Genomic DNA, 26,593 nt, shown 5'->3' on the forward strand with positions numbered 1-26,593 from the left:
GGATAGATAGAATAGATAGCTCTGTGCTGCAGCATCAAAGACCAACACAGTTCCTCTGGGACAGGAAACACAGCGGCCCAACGCCGCCGCCAACGCCGCCGTCGCCACGGTGACGTTAACCAGCGTTTAGCCGGTTGATACCTGGGTCATCAGCCCAGTGGGAAACCCACTGAGCAGCACACACACACACACACACACACACACACACACACCACCAAGTCTGCAAAAAGCACTGAAGTCCAAACCGAGGAAGCATCTCACACACACACACACACAGAGCGCTGTAACCATGGCGTCCTTACCTTCCTGCACCGCCTGGAAGGGGTTGTTGGGCTCGATGAGTTTGATGGAGTGTGTGATCTTCTCGCTCTGCAGGATGTCGTCGCTCAGACTGAGGTCGGACACGGCGAGCTGGAACACCTCATCGTCCCGCACCGCGTTCTCCTCGAATATCGCACCTGGACAGGTAGAGACACGTTTTAGCATCATATATATTATTATTATTATTATTATTATTATTAGACAGATGAGCACTCGTGGTTTTCTTTAAGGATTACACATCAGATCAAGGATGTTCGGTAACACTTTACTTGAATATGTATTGATAAGACTGACAATAACACTGTCATAACCATGACATAACAGCTGTCATAAACATCAATGAATACTTATGACAGCTGTCGTTAAGTGTCATTCGGTAAGTTATGTCACTTTTAGCATGCTATGACAGTTTAAATTGTCTTCAAGTTGTCAGAACAAAAACATCTCAAACAATGTCAACTTTGCATTAAAAGTGTGTTCCGCCGGTTTGCACTGACACAGGAAGAGCAGTGAACTGAGACACTGGGAGCTTCCGCTACAAACAAGCTTAAAATATAGACTTATTTAATTTTTTTCGGAACAATTTCTCGTGTTGGGGCTTCAATACAAGAGGGACATTACAGACGAGCAGTATGGAGGTATTTGGATGTTTTTTGGTGTGTCTTTTTGAACGAAGAAAAGTGGTATCCATTCACAACCATTATATAGGCAAATACTGCTGCACGGACCCCCCCGTAATTCAGAGAAGGCACGGAGGACTCTGAAACTTCTCCCAGCCCTTAGTCGACACAAGGATGAGTAGATAATGAGTGAAATTTGAATTTTGGGTGAACTATCCCTTTAATGTTCGTCAGTTTCTACTCCGTCCGTCCAAAAAAAAGTCGCCACTTGGATTCAGCTAAGATAATACTGTAGGTCAGAGCCTCCCATTGGATAATTGCTGCATGGATGATTATGTTTCAGCTGGCAACAACCTATTTAACCCTAACAGTCTCATTTCTTAAACAACCATGTTGGAAGAAGATGTTGATCTGTTTCAGAAGAGTCAAATTATTGGCATCAAGCAAATAAAACATCTAAAGAGATTACTGAGACTAAAAATGGGTTATGAACTGTCCAACACATTATTAAAAACTGGAAGGAGAGTGGGGAAACATCATCTTCAAGGAAGAAATGTGGTCCAATGTGACCACAGAGTCCAGACCTGAACCTCACTGAGAATCAATGCAACTCTGGACGGGGATAAATTACATTGCAGAAGCTTATTGAAACAATGCCACAGCAAATACGTGTCATAATCAAAGCTAAAGGCGGTCTAACGAAATATTAGAGTGTGTGACTTTTTCTTTGGACGGGTAATGTATATTAATGTCAAGCTGTATTGTCTATAGGCCTACTGAACTGAAATAAAAACTAATGTTCAAAAAAGAAAGAAAGAAAGAAAGAAACTGGAGCACTGCCTGAATTACACTGAACGTTCACCTACATCTCTTTGACATAAAATGCAGCGCGTGATTAAACTCGTCTAAACTGAGCCGACATCACAACAAAGCGCTTTATTCCAACTCTGAACAAGATTAACTAAGAAATGCAAAGAGAAGAACAACATGTCACACACTTTTCCGTTATAACTGAATAAATCAAGCCCATTATAGTCTCCAAACCCAATTATAGAGCAGAATTATGTTTTAAAAGCAGAAATCTTCCCTCAGAGGCTCAGTTACAGAAACACCATGTGTGTCTTGTTTCATGTAACGTGCAGGTCGCTAATTAAGTGGTTCACTCATGCAGACGTGGAGGAATTAACAATCAGCCGCCGTGGAAACGACTACACTTCGACTGACACTTTAACAACACGCTGATCCAGAATCTGTAGGGGAGGTAGGTAGCATAAGGTGGTGTGATTTAATGAGGGAAACCAGAACTGCAGGATTCTGTCAGTGCCGTCGGTTGCATCGTGCCACAAAAACCAGTAATCATGACAAAGATTTCCATGGCAACGTAATCATTATGCTTAAAGAAAAAAACCCCCCAAAAAACCCAGTCGTCAACTTTCATCAGTGCACATTCAGCTGAACTGAGCTGCATCACAGCAGCAGCACAGAGGTAAAATTAGACCAAATGAAAATTACACGTGTTCTTCATATCAACACACAAACACACACACACACACACACACACACACACACACTGAAGCCTCGGGCTATTTCCAGAACAGAGACCACAACAACACATTTCTTCTTATTCTTCTTCCGTTTCTTCCACTCGGCCTCATTAGCAAGTCAGATTTTCCTGTTTGTTTCCACTTAGTATCACAGATTAGGTTTAACCGTTAACCACCGTTGTAAATTGTTAGAAATGGTGAACAACGAGGCCACAGAGGTGAGTAATTAGTGCACAGTATTAGCTACATATTCATAATCTTTAAACATTTAAATCTGGTACAGAACTGTTTTGTATCTACGTTCTTTAAAAATTAAAAATAAATGCTTGGAGATTTTTCTCATTGTTGTGTCAGATTCCTTCCAATATTCACCTGCTAGAGGTGTAGTCAGGTATCTAGGCCGTTTATGAAAGTGTAAATAAAACTTAGTGTTGAAAGAAGTTTTACACTCTTTTTATAATTTCCTGCTGAAACAATGAAGTTGAAAATCAAACACAAATTTGAATCAAAGCAGCCATTAGCTTAGCTCCTCATCAGTCACCATTAGCAACTTACAGCAGGTGTTAGCTTCTTACAGCACGTGGTGTTAGCTTGGCCAACTAGATAGATAGATAGATAGATAGATAGATAGATAGATAGATAGATAGATAGATAGATAGATAGATAGATAGATAGATAGATAGATAGATAGATAGATAGATAGATAGATAGATAGATAGATAGATAGATAGATAGAAAGGCAAATCAGCTTATAATGCAAGAAAGTCACAACAAACAGGTTTTGCACAATGGTTTGCACTTTGCACAGATAAGTTTTAAAATGTGTGCATTGCAACATCTTCTCATCACAATCCACGCCATCTACAGTACCCAGATCAGCTGTTATTAAAACCCAACACATCAATAACAGGATCGTGATATAGCCTATATTGGACCACGCTCACATTAGCTACACAACAAACTGTTAACAATTAATCCACACTCAAACCGAAGCAACAATAACGTTAACTGTAGGCTACTCAACAAGCTAGTATTACAAGGTTTACAACAGATATGACAGACAACCTGCTGTGTGTGTGCGTAAGAAAGAGAGGGAGAGAGAAAGTAGGCCTAGGTAAAAGCTGCTAACTGTTAGCCACCGTAGCTCAGGCGTTGGTCTCCCGTCAGATAAAAGCTGCCGTTTATTCCTCAAATGAAGCCTCTCCGCTACAGTTATCCATCACTCCAGTGCAGTTGAATTAGCCGCGAGGGGGCGTCTGTGTGTTTACAATTCACTGAAGCAACGTGAACATACGTGCCGCAGCCGCTCACACTCAGTAGAGTTACGCCAAGTGAGGCAGCGTAGCCTCTGCCTCACCTGGCGTACATGTAAGTCTATGGGGGAACAAACTGCGCATGCGCAAACAGCCACATAGACACCGTCTGGGCAGAAGCGGCAAAGCGGCTCTGTGCCTCTCCTCTCAAAAAATCTGTTGAGTCGACCATGAAAATCACCAGATGCTGACACATTTAAACCTGTGGTAAAGTTATCTGAAATAAAAAATATATATATTAAACCTTAGATTAACTAAATAATCTAATTATTCCTGACAGCCTAGGTGAGGCACTGCCTCACCTGCCTCCCCTGACTGCACGTCCATGATAAACATATACTGTATATAATACTCAAACGCCATAATCAAACACCGTCGCTCGTCCTCTTGACGCAATGGCCGACTCTCAGGTAACTGATAATCCCCGTGTTGATTGGACGGCTGCTCCAAAGCCTGTCAGTTGTCAGCCAATCACAGCACAGTAGGGCGGCACGGTGACGGTGCGTAGCGTCGTCACAGCAGCGCGCGTGCTCTCTGCCCGTTTATATACAGCTACAGCTGCTTTCATCTGGATCAAACAGTCATAACATGGAAACACAGCTAACTTTATGACCATAGTAACAAATGTAGCCTATGTGTGTGTCACACTTAAACATCTCTTCTAACACTTCAATCACAACTTTATGTTTATATCTTTTTCAGGCATGAGAAACATGATCTTGTTTTCCATGTTTATGTCTAATATCCTTAAAATATAATGAACAAGATGGAGTAGCTATATATGAAATAAAGAAATAATCTCTTTTGCAAATATCTTCATTATTTGATCTGCTCTGTGCTCTGTAATAACCAGCCAGTCTTTTTAATCAGCTTTGAAAAAGAAATACAACCCATAAAATGTACATTTCCATTTGCCAAAAAGTGATTCCAAACTTCCAGCCCTTGTAACATAAAGTTTTTTTTTCTGCCTCAAAATGACTGGGTTTCATTCAAGAGGATTAGATTTGACAAATTATACCTGACCCAGTCCCTTCAACCTGTTGAAATACCTTTAAATGAACCATACATCCCATAAAATGTACATTTCCACCTGCCAATGTAATGGTTTAAATATGCTGTTAAAACTAAAACAAGGGTTCAAAAACTCACATGGTTTTACTAAAAACAGTAAAAGGGAAGAATGGTATTATAATGATTTAATTCATTAAAGTACATGATTAAATCAGTAATGATGAAGGTTTAAGAAAAGTGGATTAAGGTTAAATTCCAGATGATATGTTGATCGAGTGATCCATTATCTACTGTTTTGGTCTGTGAGACAGGCGAGCATAGAGTGACAAGTTAGAGTGACAAGTTAAAAGGGTGTAAAACACAAGTAATTATCTATTTTATTTTAGAAAAGCTCTCTTAATATTATTTATGTTGTTTCTCAAGTGTTTCATCTTATAAGTTGTGTTTCTGAAAGCTAATCCTAAAAGCACCTCGGGTGTTCGGGGTTCGATTGCTTTTGCCTGAGCTGAAACGGTAGGGGGGAAGGACGGTGTTTCGCTCGTCCATTATTACACTGGACGTGACTGACGATACACCGTGTCTGTGTGTATTCATTATTATTCCCCTTACAGGTAAGAAACGTAAACAAAAGCAGCTGTAACATGTGTTTAAATGTTTTATGTGTCACGAAATATGAGTAGAGAGTATATAAACGGAGTTTGAAGTCACTTTTGAGAACTATTTAGTTTCGTTTATGTCAATGCTAATTCCACCGTAGTTTCTTGCTAGCTACGTCGTGCCGTGTAGACGACGTTGGTTCAGAGGTACAGTTATGTTGTTTATTTACAACGTCAGACATTTAATGTGAATATGTTAATGATAAACGTGTTGCACCGTTATTCTTTTCTGTTTATGAGTGAATGAATGATAGTAACTTCCATTTTGCAGAATGTAGGTTTGGTTGTGAATATTCCACATGATAAAATGTGAGATACTTTCGTTTATATTTGTACAGAAGCAGATGTAAAAGTGAGTGAATATTATCACACGAGTTGCTGTGTATTGAAAATACAGTTAGTCAATTCTGATTTAATACACTGTAGAGATATATTTTATATTTCCAACGCAATGCTTTCTTTCTTTTACTGAACTATATATTGACAGAACAGGTGCTTAAACAGTTTTGGTTTATTAACAATGTACAATGCTGTGAAGAAGGTTGTGAACTATTGAAAATACATTATTACACTGGACGTGACTGACGATACACCGTGTCTGTGTGTATTCATTATTATTCCCCTTTACAGGGGCGTAACATTTTCTGGAGGCACCGCTGGGATTGGGTGAGACGAGGTACGACTTCTGCCAGCCACGGACGTCGCCAGCTCTCATTCAGTCCCCTTCAACTTACCCAGGCCAGCAGCATCCATTGGCTTGTACGGTGGTGGTTTAACGTCTACAACAAGAGCACAAGCAATCTGAGGTGAACTTCAAGCACCAGGAGCGCTATTGCTGATGTTTAGCACGCAAATTACTACTGCTACAGAGCATCGAGTTGCTGCCGCAAAGAAAATGGAGTCAATTGAGCTAGAGACATTGCAGTTGGAAATACTTGAACTTTTGTGTACACTGCCAGCAGACAATTTAAAGAAAGTATGTGACTTCCTTGGTATTGCTGGAGAAAAATCAGAGCATGTAGCAGGAAAGAACAGAGCATCATTAATCACATTGATAAGTAATCACCTGCAAAGAGAAGAATTACAAGAACTCGAAGATATGGGAATATCAGAGCTTCTCTTCGCAAAAGACAAGGTAACTGAGCTCCATGCTGAAGTAGCTTTGACTGAGCACTTAGCTAAGCTTCAAGCAAAAACAGATGAAAATAAAGATGGACAAGACAAGACACAGGTCACTACACCACAAGAAAGCAGACCTCCACAGTTAGAGCCACTGCCTTTTACAGGGAGTAGTTATAGCGGAAGTGAACACAAGTCTCAGGTCACCGCAGTCATCCACACTGCGCCAGTCTCAGGTGCAGGTCCAGGTCAGGCTCCTCCACCTGGCACAAAGAGTTTAAAATTTCAGGACAGATCGGAGAACCAGGACAAAAAGATCGCCTCACATTTTCCAGCCTAGCACGACAGTTTGAGCATGGCCTCCTAAAGGGCTTTCCTGAGACTGAGATTGTTGATGCCGTCATAAGGGCCATTGTTCCAGGAATGCAGTTACGCAGTTACTTAGAGGGGAAAAGTGACCTCAGACTACCAACACTTAGGAGGATTCTCCGTTGTCATTACCAAGAAAAGAGCGCCACAGAATTATACAAACAGTTGTCATCAGAAGTTCAGGGCACAAAAGAGACACCTCAAAACTTTCTCATCCGTGCTCTAGATCTAAGGCAGAAGATTCTGTTCGCCTCACAAGAGTCAGAGTCAGGACTAAGATATGATCCAGTGCTAGTACAGAACATGTTTCTTCACTCAGTGATGACTGGCTTGCAGAATGATAACATCAAACGAGATCTACAGCCATATCTTGAACAAGCTACTGTTTCTGATGAACTCCTGTTTGAAAAACTGAATACAGCATGTGCTTATGAAAGTGAAAGGCAAGACAAGAGGAAAATGACAACACCACAGCGACCTGTAGCCGTTCACTCTGCTCAGTCTGACCACAGCCCTGCAGAAAAAAAGGAGAAAACAAGTCAGCCGAGTCACAGTAAGAATCAAATTGATATTCTTTCAGAACTGCAGGAAATGAAAGCTAGCATGTCTCTCTTAAAGGACCTTAAAGCTGAAGTGGCTTCCATCAAAGAGTCAATGCAGCAGCCGTCTTATCCACCGAGGCAGCACCCGGATCCAGCTTTCCCACCAGATTGCACTCCTCATCAGCTAGCACCAGTCCACCATGGCCTGCCACAGAGACACTGGGCTGCTCCTGCCCCTGCAGCACAACATGGTTATCCTCAGCTCAACCAAAGGTTCGCCAGCCAACGCCCTCTCCCCACACCTCCACCACGTCGTAGAAGGAGATGTTATGCTTGCGAGCAGGAGAATCAAGAAGACTGCAGACACTGCTTCAGATGCGGCAGTAATGAACATTTCGCCGCCGGCTGCAGAATGGGCAGATCAGGTAATTTCAGAGGGAGTGCTTTAAACGGGCCAGGGTTACCCCAGCGGGGCAGGGAGTGACCACATCATCAACAGCGCCCCAACTTTGCGTACACTGTGGTGCACATGGAAGAAACGTGAGGCTGAGGCAATGTTCAGCATGTAAAGGTGTGTTATACTGTTCCAAAGCATGTCAACATGAACACTGGATGGCCCACAGAAATAAATGTTCAACAACCTCATGTAAAACAGTCAGAGCCACAACACGAAAAAGAAAACACATTAAAGTTGCTCCTCTAGTTGGAAATAAATACCTCATTGACTGCCATATCCAAGACCAGCAGGTTAGAGCTTTGTGGGACTCTGGATCACAAGTGACTGTGGTGAGTGAACGCTGGAAAACAGAACATTTATCACATGTAACACTGAGAGACATTTCTGAGATCATTGATGCTAATGACACTTTAAATCTTGTTGCTGCTAATGGTGAAGACATGCCATACGTCGGATGGATAGAGGTGACATTCAGATTAGCTGCAGAAGGAGTCCCCACAACAGAGGTCGTCGTTCCCACCCTGGTGATTAAAGGTGACGGTCTTGCACGACCTATTATTGGCTCAAATGTTATTGGACTGATTGTTGATACTGAGCTACAGCAGAGTAACGCCACTGATAAACAGCAGCTAATTAAAACTGTCCAAGCAGCTTTTCCTGGCTTTGAGATGGATCATGCTGAAGTTTTTGTGGAGCAAGTTACAGCTGAGCAGCGATCACATGAATATGTTGTCAAGACGACCAGAGAGCGAGTACATGTCCCCAAACACACATCTGTAAAAGTAGACTGCCGTGTTTTGACAGCACCTTCACAAGTTGAGACAACACTGATGTTTGAGCCTAGTGTTGACCCACAGTGGCCAGAGGGACTTGAATTCACCGATACTCTTGTGACACTGGAAAAAGGGGCAAAACCATTCATAATTGTGGATGTGCAAAACCCAACAGACCATGACGTCGTGCTCACCGGCAGAACTGTTATTGGGACAGTGCAGCAAGTTCAAGCAGTTTATCCACCGACCATCTTCGAGCGATCCTGCGCCTCTCCTCCAGTAACAGTGAGTAATGTGACAGTAAGAAATGAACAAACCTGTTGTGGTGAGTGGGATCCCCCAGTCGATGTGAACCATCTCAGTTCATCTGAAAAAGAAATTGTTAAACAAATGTTAAGAGAAGAGTCAGGTTCTTTCTCTAATTCTGATGATGACATTGGCTGTATTGAGAATTTGCGGCTTTCCATCTCACTGAAAGACACTGAGCCTGTGGCTAAAACTTACATCTCTGTGCCAAAACCACTTTACCAGGAGATGAAGAGCTACTTACATGACCTCATCACACAAGGTTGGGTGCGCAAATCAAACTCACCTTATGCATCCCCCGTTGTGTGCGTTCGTAAAAAGGATGGAAGCTTACGCTTGTGTATAGATTACCGTGAGTTAAACCACAAGACTGTACCAGACCGTCAGCCCATTCCACGCGTGCAGGACATTATGGACGGCTTAGGGGGGCACTCATGGTTTTCGCTTTTAGATCAGGGGAAAGCCTACCATCAGGGCTTCATGGCAGAAGAGAGCCGCCCCCTCACTGCTTTCGTGACCCCCTGGGGTTTGTACGAATGGATCCGAATCCCCTTCGGCTTGATGAATGCGCCGGCTGCCTTCCAGCGGTGCATGGAAGAGTGTCTGGAAGGGATTCGAGATCAGATTTGTATTCCATACCTCGATGATATTCTTGTGTTCAGTCAGTCGTTTGAAAGTCATGTTGAAAATGTCAGAACTGTGCTGAGAAGATTAAGAGAATATGGCATAAAGTTGAAGCCGGCCAAATGTGAGATGTTTCGTCGAGAGGTTCGCTATCTTGGGCGTGTTGTTTCATCAGAGGGAAGTAAAATTGACCCTGCTGACACCATAGCTGTCAGAGCTTTAAAAGACAAGCAGCCAACCACAGTGGGAGAATTACGAGCCATCATGGGTCTCCTCAGTTATTATCGTCAGTACATTCGTAATTTTTCTCAAATAGCAGCCCCTCTGTACGACCTCTTGAGAGCCCCTGCTGATGCACAAAAGACTGACAAACATAAAACAAAAATGAGACAGATGAAAAGGAGACACAGTGGAGCGTCCTCCAACCAGCCCATTGTATGGACAGGAAAACATCAACACTTGCTTGAGGAACTTTTGGATCATCTCGTGGAGCCGCCAATACTTGCTTTTCCTGATTTCAGTAAACCCTTTGTTTTACACACAGACGCGTCCAACCTGGGCCTGGGGGCCGTCTTATACCAGCAACAGGAAGGAAAAATGCGAGTAATTGCATACGCATCCCGGACTCTCACAGTATCCGAGAAGAATTACCATCTACATTCCGGAAAACTGGAGTTCCTGGCCCTAAAATGGGCCGTGTGTGAAAAATTCAGGGACTATTTGATCGGCTCATCATGCACAGTGTATACGGATAATAATCCGCTCACTTATGTTTTGTCCACAGCAAAGCTAAACGCAACTGGATGCAGATGGGTTGCTGAATTAGCGGATTTCCACCTCACCATACGATACCGGCCAGGAAAGGAAAATGTCGATGCCGACAGTCTTTCGAGGATGCCAGTAGACATCGACACCATGTTGAAAGACTGCACTGAGGAATTGTCATCTCGGTCAGTACAAGCAGTAGTACAGTCAGTTGAGGACCCAAGTCCAAGTTCAGTGTGGTCCATGGCTCTGTCTGCTCAGTCAAATGACATCACAAAGTCAAAACATCAGCCTCTCTTGCCTGCAGAGATTTGTCAAGCTCAGAAGGAAGATAAAAATATCGGCCCAGTGATTGAGTGTCGTCAGTTAAATACAAGACCTGATAACAAACAGTTAAAATCATTCAGTGCACAAAGTAAAAGACTGATGCGTGAATGGGAAAAACTCACCTTAGATGATGATGGCATCCTGCGTCGAAAAACAGCCACACGAACACAGCTTGTTCTGCCAGAAAAGTACAAGACAACTGTTTTGAAAGAACTACATGATGACATGGGGCACCAAGGAGTCGACCGCACCACTTCATTGGTAAGAGAGCGCTTCTTTTGGCCTCATATGCAGCAGGACATTGAACATTATGTGGCTCGAAGCTGTTCGTGTTTGAAACAAAAGAAACCCAGCCGAGAGATTAGAGCACCACTAACCAACATTGTCACAACCCAGCCCTTTGAATTAGTCTCCATTGACTTTTTGCATCTTGATAAGTGTTCAGGTGGTTATGAATATGTATTGGTTATCATTGATCATTTCTCAAGATTCGCCCAAGCTTATGCCACCACCTCTAAGTCGGCAAAAACAGTAGCGGACAAGCTTTTCAATGATTATGCATTAAAGTTTGGCTTTCCTCAGCGCATCCATCATGATCAGGGAGGTGAATTTCAAAACCAGCTCCTCTCACAACTGAAGCAGACTTCTGGAGTGCTAGGCTCACGAACAACGCCATACCACCCTGAAGGAAACGGCCAAGTAGAGCGTTTCAACCGAACACTCATACAGATGCTCAGAACACTGACAGAGAGAGAGAAATCGAACTGGAAGGACTCATTGAACAAGTTGATTTTTGCATACAACTGTACAAAGTGTGAAGTCACAGGCTTTTCTCCCTTTTATCTCCTTTTTGGGAGGACTCCAAGACTGCCTGTCGACATCCTCTTCCGTCTGACACCAGAAACAGGTACACCTGACCACAGAGAGTACATGCGAAAGTGGCGTGAAGGGATGCAGGAAGCCTATGAAATAACAAAGAACAGTGCAAGAAAATCAGCTGAACGAGGAAAAAGAAACCATGATCGCAAAGTAAGGAGCTCAGAGCTGGAACCAGGAGACCGCGTCCTTGTTAGAAATTTGACCCCAAGAGGAGGGACTGGCAAACTACGCAGTCATTGGGAAGAAATCATTCACAAGGTCGTTCGCCGAGTAAACAAAGATGCTCCAGTTTATGAAGTTGTACCGGAACAAGGAAAGGGGCGAGATAGCAGGATATTACATCGCAATCTCTTACTTCCGTGTGACCATCTGCCTTTGGAAGTTCCCCTAAAAGTTGCCAGATCACGGAGGAAAAGCCTGAAACAGACAGATGAAGGAAAAATCAGTACTCAGACTCAGCAAGAGGATGACAGTGATGAGGATTCAGAGGATGACTGGCTCTATTACCTACCTCAACAGCCTCTCCAGGATGCACAACCACAGGCAGGTAATCAAGAGGAATATGTTGGCCAGGCAGCAGACTCTGAACCGGCAAGAGCACATCACAAGCAAGGAGAACAACAACAAAGACTGACACAGCTGGAAGAGGATCCAGGTGAGATTGAGTTGCTGGACAGAGATGAGGCTCCAGAGGAACCGGAAATTCTTGGAGACAACCCTGCATCGCCACCTCTGTCGCCTCCACCACGTGACAATCACAGTGAGAGTGAACAAGTACAAGAGCGGCCAAGGAGAGAAAGGCGACCACCAAAGCTATTCACCTATAATGAGTTTGGTAATCCAGTTTGCTACAGTGTGGGACCTCCAGCCAGATCCACATATGGGTTTAACCCCATGCAGCACTACAGAATCCACCAACCAAGGACCATGTGGCCAGATTCTGTACAGTATCCCACATACCAGCCTGTGTCGTTACATGGGTAACTACAGACATTTTATGGACTGTCTTACATGCACACATCACATACACTCATGGACTTTTGTGAAAGCGGAGTGTCACCACACATATACACATCTCATACGCTCATGGACTTTTGTGAAAGCAGAGTGACAATATATACCAACACACACATGATGGACTGTTGAAGCAGCTTGATCTGCCACACATCACACTCAAGGACTTTTGGGCGGTCAAGTGCCTACATAAGAACTGTGAGAATATTTTGATTGTATATGCACCTGCCTTAATCGTTCATGTCGAGGACGACATTTTTATTGAGGGGGAGTGTGTAATGGTTTAAATATGCTGTTAAAACTAAAACAAGGGTTCAAAAACTCACATGGTTTTACTAAAAACAGTAAAAGGGAAGAATGGTATTATAATGATTTAATTCATTAAAGTACATGATTAAATCAGTAATGATGAAGGTTTAAGAAAAGTGGATTAAGGTTAAATTCCAGATGATATGTTGATCGAGTGATCCATTATCTACTGTTTTGGTCTGTGAGACAGGCGAGCATAGAGTGACAAGTTAGAGTGACAAGTTAAAAGGGTGTAAAACACAAGTAATTATCTATTTTATTTTAGAAAAGCTCTCTTAATATTATTTATGTTGTTTCTCAAGTGTTTCATCTTATAAGTTGTGTTTCTGAAAGCTAATCCTAAAAGCACCTCGGGTGTTCGGGGTTCGATTGCTTTTGCCTGAGCTGAAACGGTAGGGGGGAAGGACGGTGTTTCGCTCGTCCATTATTACACTGGACGTGACTGACGATACACCGTGTCTGTGTGTATTCATTATTATTCCCCTTTACAGGTAAGAAACGTAAACAAAAGCAGCTGTAACATGTGTTTAAATGTTTTATGTGTCACGAAATATGAGTAGAGAGTATATAAACGGAGTTTGAAGTCACTTTTGAGAACTATTTAGTTTCGTTTATGTCAATGCTAATTCCACCGTAGTTTCTTGCTAGCTACGTCGTGCCGTGTAGACGACGTTGGTTCAGAGGTACAGTTATGTTGTTTATTTACAACGTCAGACATTTAATGTGAATATGTTAATGATAAACGTGTTGCACCGTTATTCTTTTCTGTTTATGAGTGAATGAATGATAGTAACTTCCATTTTGCAGAATGTAGGTTTGGTTGTGAATATTCCACATGATAAAATGTGAGATACTTTCGTTTATATTTGTACAGAAGCAGATGTAAAAGTGAGTGAATATTATCACACGAGTTGCTGTGTATTGAAAATACAGTTAGTCAATTCTGATTTAATACACTGTAGAGATATATTTTATATTTCCAACGCAATGCTTTCTTTCTTTTACTGAACTATATATTGACAGAACAGGTGCTTAAACAGTTTTGGTTTATTAACAATGTACAATGCTGTGAAGAAGGTTGTGAACTATTGAAAATACATTATTACACTGGACGTGACTGACGATACACCGTGTCTGTGTGTATTCATTATTATTCCCCTTTACAGGGGCGTAACACCAAAACGTGCTTCCATCTCCTTCCTTGTAACATAAATGGGTTTTCTGCCTCAAAAGGAGCAGGTAGCTACCTAAAGTTGGCAGCCCCGGCTTCTTACAGCAGGGGAACTAAATCTGAATTTAATCTAATTATGACCTAAGGAGATAGATGGCAACTATCCAAAACAACAACTTGCTAAACAGTGAGTCCTCCATGTATTTTTTGTTTTTTTTTTATCCTGTGGTTTCTCCTACACATTCCACCTGCTGATGAAGGTCATGTGACGTGACAGAAAGCTATGGAGCAGCTGCTAAATGGACCTCGTAGTGAGGTTGTTTTCTCAGCATCTCCTGGTGTGTGTGGCGAGAAAAACGTTTGGACACAGACGAAGCGTTCTGCTGTTTTTATTTTATTTTATTTTTTTAGTTAACACAGCTCTGCATGATGCATGTGTTTAATTCTGCTGAACTGGCTGAAGGGGAGAATCAGTGCAGAGACAGATAGGAGACTACAGCAGCTCTCTGTGGCTTCTGATGCATTTAAAATGGATAGTTCAACATTTCGGCAAATTGGCCCATTGCCATAATCCCTATAGTCATAGCAGTAGGTTCGTTACCTTTAATTGTCGGTGCAAGCTATTTTTAGAACGGCGGAGCAGAGCCGTGAGCTGCTCAGAGCTACGCTACGGAGGCTCATGGGATTTCTTGGTTTCCCTTCATCAAACTCATCAAATACACAATCCAACAACTCCACAACGCTCTGGTGGACAAGTTCTGAGCTGCACATTCACCACGCTATGAGATAATAACACAACGTTACCACACAGAGTTGTTTTAGAGGGAAATTCATGCAAAACAGTTGATGCGTGTTCCCGTCTGGGACAGTTTTTCATCAAGCAGTCTCTGCATTTCCCTCTAAAACAACTCTGTGTGGTAACGTTGTGTTATTATCTCATAGCGTGGTGAATGTGCAGGTCACAACTTGTCCACCAGAGCGTTGTGGAGTTGTTGGATTGTGTATTTGATGAGTTTGAAACCAAGAAATCCCATGTAGCGTAGCTCTGAGCAGCTCACGGCTCTGCTCCGCCGTTCTAAAAATAGCTTGCACCGACAATTAAAGGTAACGAACCTACTGCTATGACTATAGCGATTATGGCAATGGGCCAATTTGCAAAAAAATGTTGAACTATCCCTTTACTGTAAGTACAACTGGGAAATCTTAAAAGCATGTGGACTGAAAAGACACACACACACACACACACACACACACACATACATACGGTGCAGAAGGTGATGAACGGTTTGATGAATGAACCTTTCCAGATTCTGTTCAATTTGTCATGCACAATTAAGAAAACCTTGCCCACGACTAAGAATTCAATTTGCCAGCCTGCTAGAGCTCATTCAGCTCCGCTCCGTATCCAAATGAACTCTGCTCAGCACTGTGATCCTCCTCGCGCACGCTAAAGGTTCGAAAGGGCGGTATCCTGCTTTTTGAAATTGCAGTCAGTCAGTCAGACGTTTTCAATTAAGAGTGAGTCTTGTTGCACCTGTCAGGTTTAAATGTCTCCATCATGGCGGCAGCAGCAGCCTGAAGCAAACTGCAACAAGTTTAATTAGTTTAATGAGCGCCGAGGGTGCAGCAGGTCGAGTCTGGACCCATGGGGAGGTGGAGGTATACGACTCTGTCTCCTCCCTCCTCAGTCAGACTCTCTCTAGTGGGTGGATTAAAGGGATAGTTCACCCAAAATTGAAATTTGTCCATATAACGTGTCCATATAACGGTTGCAAATGGATACCAACTGTCTTCGTAACAAAAAGACACACCAAAAAACATCCAAATACCTCCATGCTGCTCGTATGTAATGCCCGTCTGGTATTGAAGCCCCGAAATGCGAAATTGTCCCTCTTCCCGGTTCGTCAAATTTGGAAGAACCGGGAAGAGGAGCTTCGAGAAGCTTCCGCTACAAAACAAGCTTGAAATATGGACTTATTTAATTTTTTTCGGAACAATTTTGCATTTCGGGGCTTCAATACAAGACGGACATTACATAGGAGCAGCATGGAGGTATTTGGATGTTTTTTGGTGTGTCTTTTTGTTACGAAGACAGTTGGTATCCATTTGCAACCGTTATATGGACATGCACTGCTACGCCGAGACCCCCTGTAACTCAGAGAAGCCACGGAGGACTCTGAAACTTCTCCCAGCCCTTAGTCCACATGAGGGGGAGTATAGATAATGAGTGAAATTTCAATTTTGGGTGAACTATCCCTTTAATGTTCGTCAGTTTCTATACTGCCCGTCCAGAAAAAAGTCACCACTTGGATTCAGCCAAGCTAATACTGTAGGTCAGAGCCTCCCATTGGATGATTGCTGCATGGATGATTATGTTTCAGCTGGCAACAACCTATTTAACCCTAAGTAATGCAGTCTCATTTCTTAAACAACCATGTTGGGAGAAGATGTTGATCTGTTTCAGAAGAGTCAAATTATTGGCATCAAGCAAATAAAACATCTAAAGAGATTACTGAGACTAAAACTGGGTTAAGATTCAGAACTGTCCAACACATTATTATGTAAAAACTGGAAGGAGAGTGGGGAAATTTCAATTTTGGGTGAACTATCCCTTTAAAAGGATCACTTCACCTGAGTTACACACATCTCCATCTTTTTTCTTTCTTTCTTTCTTTCTTTTTTTATTCCTGCAGCAGCAGCTCAGCACAGTGGAGGAGGAGGAGGAGGAGGTGAAGGACGTTCATCTCACACTCACACACATGAGGAGTGATTCAGACTCACTGTGGATTCTCCAGAGCAGTTTCTGAAAAGAGATAATGAATTTTTATCTGTTTCCTGTGCTGTGGGCTGCACACACACACACACACACACACACACACACACACACTCGACTCAGCTCCATATACTATATTCAGCTCTATTGTACGGTTGAATCTATATCTCACCTCCCAACCAGAACAAGATGGATCACATGTTATAGAGACCGGGAGGAGGAGCGATAAAGTCTGTGCATCCTCCTGAATACTTTCCAATTTCCAAGCCTACAACCTTCTCATCATAAGGCAACAGTGCATTCATGGTATACTAACCCCCCCCCAACCCCACCCCCTCTTCCCCCCTTGTCCAACCATCACATGCCTCCTTCTCATCACTCTAAGTGCCACCAATCACTCCATCCATCCTCGCTCCTCGACCTCGACTCGGTTTTCTCCATCTGATGCAGGACTTTAAAATGGAGGAGGCCTCGAGTCATTTCTCTCGCCTTTTTTTCTTCTTCTTTTTTTTCCACTCCTCCTCGTGAGGATGCACAGATTGAGACAATAATAAAGACCAATCCGTGGACTGAATATGCATGTGCAAATATATTTCAATAAGGTGTTGAATTTAATTCTGATATTTGTACAACAGCTCAGCGTTTCTCCTCTTCTCCTCCCTGAAGGTAATTTCCTCCTACTACAGCTCCAGCATGTGGAAACAGATGATTCAGCCTTTGCTTCCTTTAACTGATCAGGAAATGTTTCACAACGAGGACATTAAGGTCTCCGAATACTCTCGCAGGAGGGCTTTAGGTGAAGAAATAAAAAAAGACTGTGAATGTAGCTACTCTTGGGTTTGTACTACAAGAACACACACAAAGACAGAAACAGTCTGTACATGAAAAGTCGTGCCAAGATGCAACGCTTGACATTTCAGCATAAATTTGCACATTTCTTCTTGATCCTTAAGGTCAGATTATTGAATTCGCGACTTAGCTGAAGCGCTAATAAATGCCACAGAAAACAAAGAGAAATCCTGTTTAAGTTACAGTAAGAGAGTGAATGTGTGATTTGTGCATCCGTGGCCTTATCACACTGTATGTAAAAAAAAAAAAAACACTCCTGTGCTACAGGAAACTTCACACCAACCTGCAGCTGCCAAACGCACTCTGACGCCAGTGATGCAAAAAAACAAAACAAATGTATTGTTGAAGTTAAACCTCCTGTTGTCCTCCTGGGTCAAGGAAGGAAGAAAGGATGAAGGGAAAGAAGGAAGGAAGGAAGGAAGGAAGGACAAAAGGAAAGATGGGGAAGAAGAGGAAGGAAAGATAGAAGGAGGGAGGGAACATATGGGGTCAAAAAGGAAGGAAGAAGTAAGGACGAAGGAAGGAAGGGGAAAAGGAAGGAAAGAAGATGGAGGGAGGGAACAGATTCGTTCAAGGAAGGAAGGGGAAGGAATGAAGGAAGGAAGGAAGGAAGGAAGGAAGGAAGGAAGGAAGGAAGGGGAAAAGGATTGTGGAAAGAAGGAAGGGAAAAAGGAAGGAAAGAAGATGGAGGGAGGGAAGAGATTTGTTCAAGGAAGGAAGAAAAAGGAAGAAGGGAGGAAGGAAAGAAAGAAAGATGGAAGGAAGGAAGGAAAGAAAGATGGAGGGAGGGAGGGAACAAATTCATTCAAGGAAGGAAGGAAGGACGGAAGGAAAGGAAAAAGGAAGGAAGAAAGGGAAAAGGGAAGGAAAGAAAGATGGAGGGAGGGAACAGATTTGTTCAAGGAAGGAAGGAAAGATGGAAGGAAGGGAAAAAGGAAGGAAAGAAGATGGAGGGAGGGAAGAGATTTGTTCAAGGAAGGAAGAAAAAGGAAGAAGGAAGAGAAAAGGGAAGGAAGGAAGGAAGGAAGGAAAGAAAGATGGAGGGAGGGAACAAATTTGTTCAAGGAAGGAAGGGAAAAAGGAAGGGAAAAGGGAAGGAAAGAAAGATGGAGGGAGGGAACAGATTCGTTCAAGGAAGGAAGAAGGGAGGAAGGAAGGAAGGAAGGAAGGAAGGAAGGAAGGGGAAAGATTGTGGGAAGAAGGACGGGAAAAGGGAAGGAAAGAAAGATGGAAGGAGGGAACAGATTCGTTCAAGGAAGGAAGAAAAAGGAAGAAAGGAAGGGAAAAGGGAGGGAAGGAAGGAAGGAAGGAAGGAAGGGATTGTGGAAAGAAGGAAGGGAAAAGGGAAGGAAAGAAAGATGGAGGGATAGGAAACAGATCAGGTCAATTGGATCAAAAGAGGAAGGAAGAAGTAAGGACGAAGGGAAGGAAGGAAGGAAAGAAAAAAGAAAGGAAGGAAGGAAGGAAGGAAGGAAAGAAAAAAGAAAGGAAGGAAGGAAGGAAGGAAGGAAAGAAAAAAGAAAGAAAGAAAGAAAGAAAGAAAGAAGGAGAAAGGAAGGAAGGAAGGATGGAGGAGGTTTAATCAGAGCCCCTCCTCCCTCCTCTGGTTCAGGTTTTCCGTCCCCTCTGAGGAAGCGTCTGGTTTACTCGGGGATTTAGAAGCTTCTGCACCATAAACTCTGGCTTCTTGCAGCACCGATTAATCTGTGGAAAAGCCCTTTATGGAGGCAGTGACTCTCCGTAGGTGACAATATCCTCTCATTTTATTATGAGCAACCTGCTGCCAACCGAAAAAAATATATACTATGTATTAAAAAATACCCAAAGATTTTATTTCTTGAGAGGTAAACTACATTTTCTCACAGAATGGCAGAAGATTTAATGGATTTTATTTCTCTTTACTTCTTTAAACTCACGCCTGAACTTGTGGGTTATGAACTTTAAATCATATGTTACTTTCATCCATAAGTAGAGACACTTTATGTGAGTTTACTGTATTTAAACAAACTTTCTTCTTCATTTGAGTTACTTGAAGTTGAATTATACAACCTGTTCCTGAAGAAGCTGCTCCTACTGAATCTGTTTAATGTTAATGATCTCCAATGTCACGAGGAGAAATTTCTTTCATTTGCTCTGAGACACGCAGGCCACTGTAGACAAATGCAACCGAACCTTCTCTGTCAGCTCAGTATACGAAGACGTGAGGTTGAAAACATGTCGTCTGGATGACTGTGTGCATCAGTGGTAGAATAATTCATTTTCTTTGCTCAAGTAAAAGGTATAATATATCCTACATTTCATGTAAAAGTCCTGCTTTAAATGTCTTGTGTAAAAGTACATATGTACAACAATATAAAGCTCTGTTCTACATGTCAGTGTAGAGCGTTGTGTGTTAAAGAGTAAACAGCAGCTACAGAACTGAAGTCAATCAAACAACCGTGTACGGCCTCAGGTGGAGTCGATGTGCGACTTGAAACAGACAAACCACCGCCGCACGCTGTGACACTGACACGGTTTTACTGTAACTTATCTGGAGCCAACAACACGTTTGGCGTCATCACATTCGCCTCAGGTCTGAACTGAGCATTCACAGGTGGGCTTAAATGTCTATAATGTCTAACAATTCAACAAAATAGACACCACGCACTTTACAAAACAATATGAATATATGACTGCAGCAAGCATGGTGTCAAGTTAGAGGGATAGTTCACCCAAAATTCAAATTTACAGCAGTATTTGTCCATATAATAGTTGTTCTTCGTCCAAAAAGACACACTAAAAAACATCCAAATACCTCCATAGTGCTCGTCTGTAATGTCCCTCTTGTATTGAAGCCCAGACATGAGAAATTGTTCCGAAAAAAAATTAAATAAGTCTATATTTTAAGCTTGTTTGTAGCGGAAGCTCCCAGTGTCTCAGTTCACTGCTCTTCCTGTGTCAGTGGCGGAACAATTTCTCATGTTGGGGCTTCAATACAAGAGGGACATTACAGACGAGCACTATGGAGGTATTTGGATGTTTTTTGGTGTGTCTTTTTGGATGAAGAAAGTTGGTATAGATTGACAACCATTATATGGACAAATACTGCTGTGCGGACCCCCCGTAACTCAGAGAAGCCACGGAGGACCTTAGTCGACATGAGGGTGAGTAGATAATGAGTGAAATTTGAACTTTTGTTGAACTATCCCTTTAAAAAAAACAACCATGTAAAGCCAGCACCTCCAACATTTTGATATGTATATGCATGAGTCCATGTCAGCGTGCAGGTGGTTCGTCTATCTCATGTTCTTGGACATCTTCATCTCTGCGGAGGTTTGTATAAACTGAATCATATATTTTATATTTCAAAACTCACTGCATAAATCAAACCGTAACAATATCCGTATAGCTGTGAAAGGAATGTACAACAATTAAAGGCAGAAAATGGAAATACTCACATAAAATACCTCAGATATTCAACACTGCTGCTGATTTCATACTAAATATCTTTGTCTACTTGATTTTAACCGTCTTTCTTTCTTTCTTTCTTTCTTTCAGCACCACGGACAGAGTCGAGCCTCCACCACTGAGCTGCTCTCCTCCTTTCAGCACCAAGGACAGCGACTCCGAGGTCCAGTCCGACTCCTCGCATCTGACACAAAGAAAGAAGATTTTTTTTCAAAAGAGAGAAACCTGGATATAATTGTGGAGGAAGATTCACAGTTTCTTTTTCTTTTATTTTTTCCTGACAGGCTGCAGCCGTGGACAAATATACTATACTGGGCTGTTGGAGAGATGGAGGAGCGAGCGGCCTCACTCACTCACTCAGCTCTGTGGAGAGGGAAGCCAAATAAAGAGACTGTCAGTCATCTCTAGAACAGAGTACACAGAATGTCCATGACTGCCATTCATAGGTGTCTGTCGGTATATTTTAACTTTGATACCGAGAAGGAGGAGGAAGAAATCTGAAAAGGATCTTCTTTTTTTCTTCTTCCTTTTTTTTTTTACTCTTTCACCCTTCAATCGATGGAAATTTCTGCACGCTGTCGATGCTTTTAAACTCACCGGCCTTCTCCCTCTCATCACTCAGCAGATCCATTCCTATTAAGGGCTTAATCAGTGGTGATACAAGAGGTGTCATTTATCTTTTAAGCTGCCCAGTGGCAAATCACTGCTAGTTAAAACCACCAGGGAGTTGGAGCAGCAGCAGCAGCAGCAGCAGCAGACCACTGGACACCACCACACAAATTATTCTTTGTCTTTTACATTTTACTTGACAGGGACATTGAAAAGGTCTCTCCCTCCCACCGAGAGGTGACGACCTGATTACTTAGCGCCTCGACATGAATACTAATGAGAGAGGTAAGTCTAATTCTGACTCACACAATAGAAACCATCTATATGTAGTTAAAACAGCTGTAAATCTTGTTGTTTTAGAGATTTAAAACCAAAGCTTGTCAACTGAACATCATCAGTAAAGGATGAAGCTGCTGTCTAATTCTGATTCACACAATAGAAACCATCTATATGTGGGTAAAACAGCTTTAAATCTTGTTGTTTTAGAGATTTAAAACCAAAGCTTGTCAATCGAACATCATCAGTAAAGGATGAAATAGAGAAGCTGCCGTATAATTCTGATTTCACACAATAGAAACCATCTATATGTGGTTAAAACAGCTTTAAATCTTGTTGTTTTAGAGATTTAAAAAGCTTGTCAATCGAACATCATCAGTAAATAATGAAGCTGCTGTCTAATTCTGATTCACAATAGAAACCATCTATATCTGGGTAAAACAGCTTTAAATCTTGTTGTTTTAGAGATTTAAATCCAAAGCTTGTCAATCGAACATCATCAGTAAAAGATGAAATGGAGAAGCTGCCGTCGCCGGCCAAGCGGGGTCAGGTGTTTTGCTTTCACACTCACTCTGTTTAACCACCAGTCTAAATGATTCTGAGCCTGAGCCAGAGGGAGATTTAATAAGCAAAATGAATAATGTGGAGCCTTAAAATGCTGCAAAACACAAAGTACAACAACAACTACTACTCCAAGATTTATAAGATGCAGGATTTTGGACGACATTTTTTTTTTTTTATCCCCCCTGAGTCCAAACGAAGCATCGGGCCAGTGGTGAGCAGAGCAGAGCAGAGCAGAGCAGAGCAGAGCTATTATCATGATTAAACAGCCCAAATAAGTAATGTTGTAGGTCTGTGACCTGCAGGAAACAACAACACCGACAGGAGGAGGGGGAGCAGCCTCGTTCACCGGTTGTAAATTCCTTCTTTCACAACACAAACTCTGGACCGTCAGACGTCACACACACACACATACACACTGACAGATGTGAGATCCTGAGCTGTCACTCTGCCAGTAACCAGCAGCAGCAGCAGCAGCAGCAGCAGCAGCAGCAGCAGCCTAATGCAAATGAAATGTGCATCTGCTGAGATTACCTCCTCCACCGCGGCCACTTTGGCTCACGTAACAAATAACTTCATACAAGACTCGTCGTTCCACTCGGTAGATAATTTGGTTCAGACGCGACCGCAGACTGTCTGCAGCTGCTAAACTGTTGAACATCGTCACCACCACCACCACCACCGTGCAGAATCAATCTAACTTGTACGAGAAGCTGCACGGAAAAACTTTAAATTAAGACTCAGACAACACAAAGATAATCACACGTAGTAGCTAAGTGGAGTGTTAAACCTTCAGTATCTGCAGCCAAACACACCAGTAATTAGGATGCGATTATAATTTTAGAAAAATGACGACAATCCACCTGGGTTTATCTGGAAGGAAGAGAAAGTACAAGCAGCTGAACAAAGAGAATGAAAACACAGCAGCAGCAGCAAAGACTCAGACTCAGGTGAGATGTGACGAAACACAGCAGCTAATAACTCTTCCGCCTCCGGGAAGGAAAACAGATTAAAATTATTTCATTAGGATGAATTCAAATTTTCCCACAGAGAGATTTTAAAAACTTTGAGTCCCAGGCCACAGTGGGAGTGTTTTATTGTTGCCTTGTAAATAAACAGAGGATTCTGGGATGTTTTGAGGAAAGTGACTAGATTTTCAATTATAAAAGGAATAGTTCACCAAAAAAATGAAATTATTGACTCCACCTCATGCTGATGAATACTCCAGAGTAGTTTTTTATTCCTCAAAGTGCATCTGGAGACCCGGGAGGCCGCGGTTCCTAGTCCAACCAAAACTTTAGATGAGAGTCAATAGCGTCCAACACAAAAACGTTCATAAAACTACACAAAAAACCATGTAATATTCCTCCACACTGCTCGTCCACTGCAATCCAAGTGTCCTGAAGGGAGATAGTCCAGAGTTTACCCCAAACAACGTCATTTAGGACATTTTTACAGCCTAAACAGTCACGCGGTGCACACAGACTTGACCGGACTAGCCTAAATGTCGTTGTTTCCAGTAAAGTCTGGACTATCTCCCTTCAGGACACTTGGATTGCAGTGGACGAGCAGTGTGGAGGAATATTAAATGGTTGTTGTGTAGTTTTGTGGGACTACAAACCGGCCTCCCAGGTCTCCAGATGCACTTTGAAGTATTCATCAGCATGAGGGTGAGTCAATAATGACTGAATTTCATTTTTTGGTGAACTATTCCTTTAATTCAAGATACTCCGTCTCAGACTTGATGGTTGTGTAACTGACCCACAGTGTTCAGCAGCAGCTGTGAGCTCACAAAAGCATCATAAGAACTAAATCACATCACAGGTAGAAACTCACTACTGCAACATCTGTCCTGCACAAATCAAACTCCTCCTCCTCTTCTTCACACAAACAAACACCCTCATCAATCTTCCTCCTCCTCCTCCTCCTCCTCCTCTTCCTCTCGTCCCTACAGACCGAGCACCAGACCTTCAGAGCTTTAAACTCTGCGCTACTCTGATCTCACCTCTTCCTCCTTAACTCACCTCATTAGTCATGTAAAGTGTGTTTGAAGTGCTCTATAAATAAAAAGTATTAAAAGCACCATGACACAATTTCACAGCCCCCCCTCTTCCTTTCTTTCTTTCTCTCTCTCTCCTCAAGTGAACCTAAACATCGTCTTGACAACAACAGACCGTCGTGGAGCTTTTTGAACTTTTCTGAACTAATGGACTAAACCAGGACCGGGTTCAGTCTCAGTCCAGGGAAACAAACTTTTAATGTCTCATGAACTTTTCAGAGGCTCCACTCACTCAGACCAAAACAACAACATCAGGCAGCTGCACTCAGATTTAGTATAAAATATCAGCAGCAGCAGCAGCAGCAGCAGCAGCTCCATCCTCCAGAGACCGAGGCTCAGTCCGACCCACCGGTCCTGAGGAAGGAAACTCTCCTGGTTCTGTACATTGAGCATTTTATAAAAGCCTCTCCGGGTCAAACACTCTGCTACACGCCACATTGATTCAATCCACTGCCTGCACTGCAAAAGCTCAAAATTTTCAAAGAATATTTGTCTTATTTCTTGTCAAAATGTCTCATTTCTAGTCTAAACTAATCTATTTTCACTCAAAATAAGACTCATCACCTAAAAATGAACTTGTTTTTGGATCATTTCCATTTGTTTCAAACTAATTTTCACTTGAAATAAGTAGAAAAATCTGCCAGTGAAAGCAAGTTTTTTGTGCTTGTAATAAGAAAGGAAAACTTGCTCCACTATCAGATTTTTCTACTTATTTCAAGTAAAAATCTGCTTGAAAGAAGTAAAAAGTGTCTAAAAACAAGCTACTTTTTAATGTGATGAGTCTTATTTTAAGTAGAATGAGATTTGTTTTGACTAGAAATGACATTTTGACTAGAAATAAGACAAATATTCTTGGTAAGATTTTGAGTTTTTGCAGTGTGAGGGCGGCTGCTGCTGCATTATGTTAGGAAGACGGAGACGGCTCTGCTGCATCTGTACCACTGTGTGTGTGTGTGTGTGTGTGTGTGTGTGTGTGTGTGTGTGTGTGTGTGTGTGTGTGTGTGTGTGTGCAGGTGGTGGAGGTAAATGGTCTGGCTAAGTCGTTGCTGAGACAGTGCGGGAAGCCGCTCGCGCTGCTCCCTAACTGGGTTACTTTATCTTGTTTAGTGGCGGGGCGAGAAAAGGCCGCAGCTGTTCATTTGCCACCGCCAGCCTCAAACAGATTGGATTCCTGCAGAGCGAGCTCGCCTCCATCCAAACCGCCGCTGACGGGATGAGCAGAGCTTCTCTCCATCTCTCTCCATCTCTCTCTATCTCTCCTTCCTCCTCCTCTTCTGCCGTAAATCACCGCCCGGCTCACGGGACGGGACAGGACGGGACGGGGGGTAATCTCTCCTCGTCTGGTTTTCTTATGGAAAGTGACTTGTTATCCGTTTTGGCCTGAGGGGCGTTTAGACTGAGGACCGACAGACCAGCCCACAGGGCAACGCTGCCCTACAAAGGAAAAGTGCAGTATCTGCATTTTTGGTAACACTTTACTTGAATAGGTATTCATAAGATTAACATAACACTGTCATAACCATGACATAACAGCTGTCATAAACATCAATGAATACTTATGACAGCTGTGGTTAAGTCTCATTCCGTAAGTTATGTCACTTTTGATGCAAAGTTGACATTGTTTGAGATGTTTTTGTTCTGACAACTTGACATAAAGACAATTTAAACTGTCATATCAGACCTAATGGACAAACTTTAACAATTATGTCAAGTTCTCAAAACAAGGAACATCTCAAATAATGTCAACTTTGCATCAAAAGTGACATAACTTACCTAATGACACTTAACCACAGCTGTCAGAAGTATTCATTGGTGTTTATGACAGTGTTATGTCATGGTTATGATAGTTTTATGTCAATCTTATGAACACCTATTCAAGTAAAGTGTTACCGCATTTTT

The 26,593-nt window shown here is 42.4% G+C and overlaps 1 protein-coding gene across 1 annotated transcript in view; it reads right to left on the bottom strand.

The window, feature by feature from the left end:
- grid1b (glutamate receptor, ionotropic, delta 1b) overlaps nucleotides 1-26,593 on the bottom strand; it is a 691,238-nt gene that overhangs the window by 654,910 nt on the left and 9,735 nt on the right. Inside the window, 1 exon segment of the mRNA XM_085761156.1 lies at nucleotides 303-458. Coding sequence (XP_085617282.1) covers nucleotides 303-458 — 156 coding nt within the window.

This window comes from Trachurus japonicus, chromosome 19 (assembly GCF_045865225.1).
Source record: "Trachurus japonicus isolate A0001 chromosome 19, Traja_1.0".
NCBI classification, from domain to species: Eukaryota; Metazoa; Chordata; class Actinopteri; order Carangiformes; family Carangidae; genus Trachurus; species Trachurus japonicus.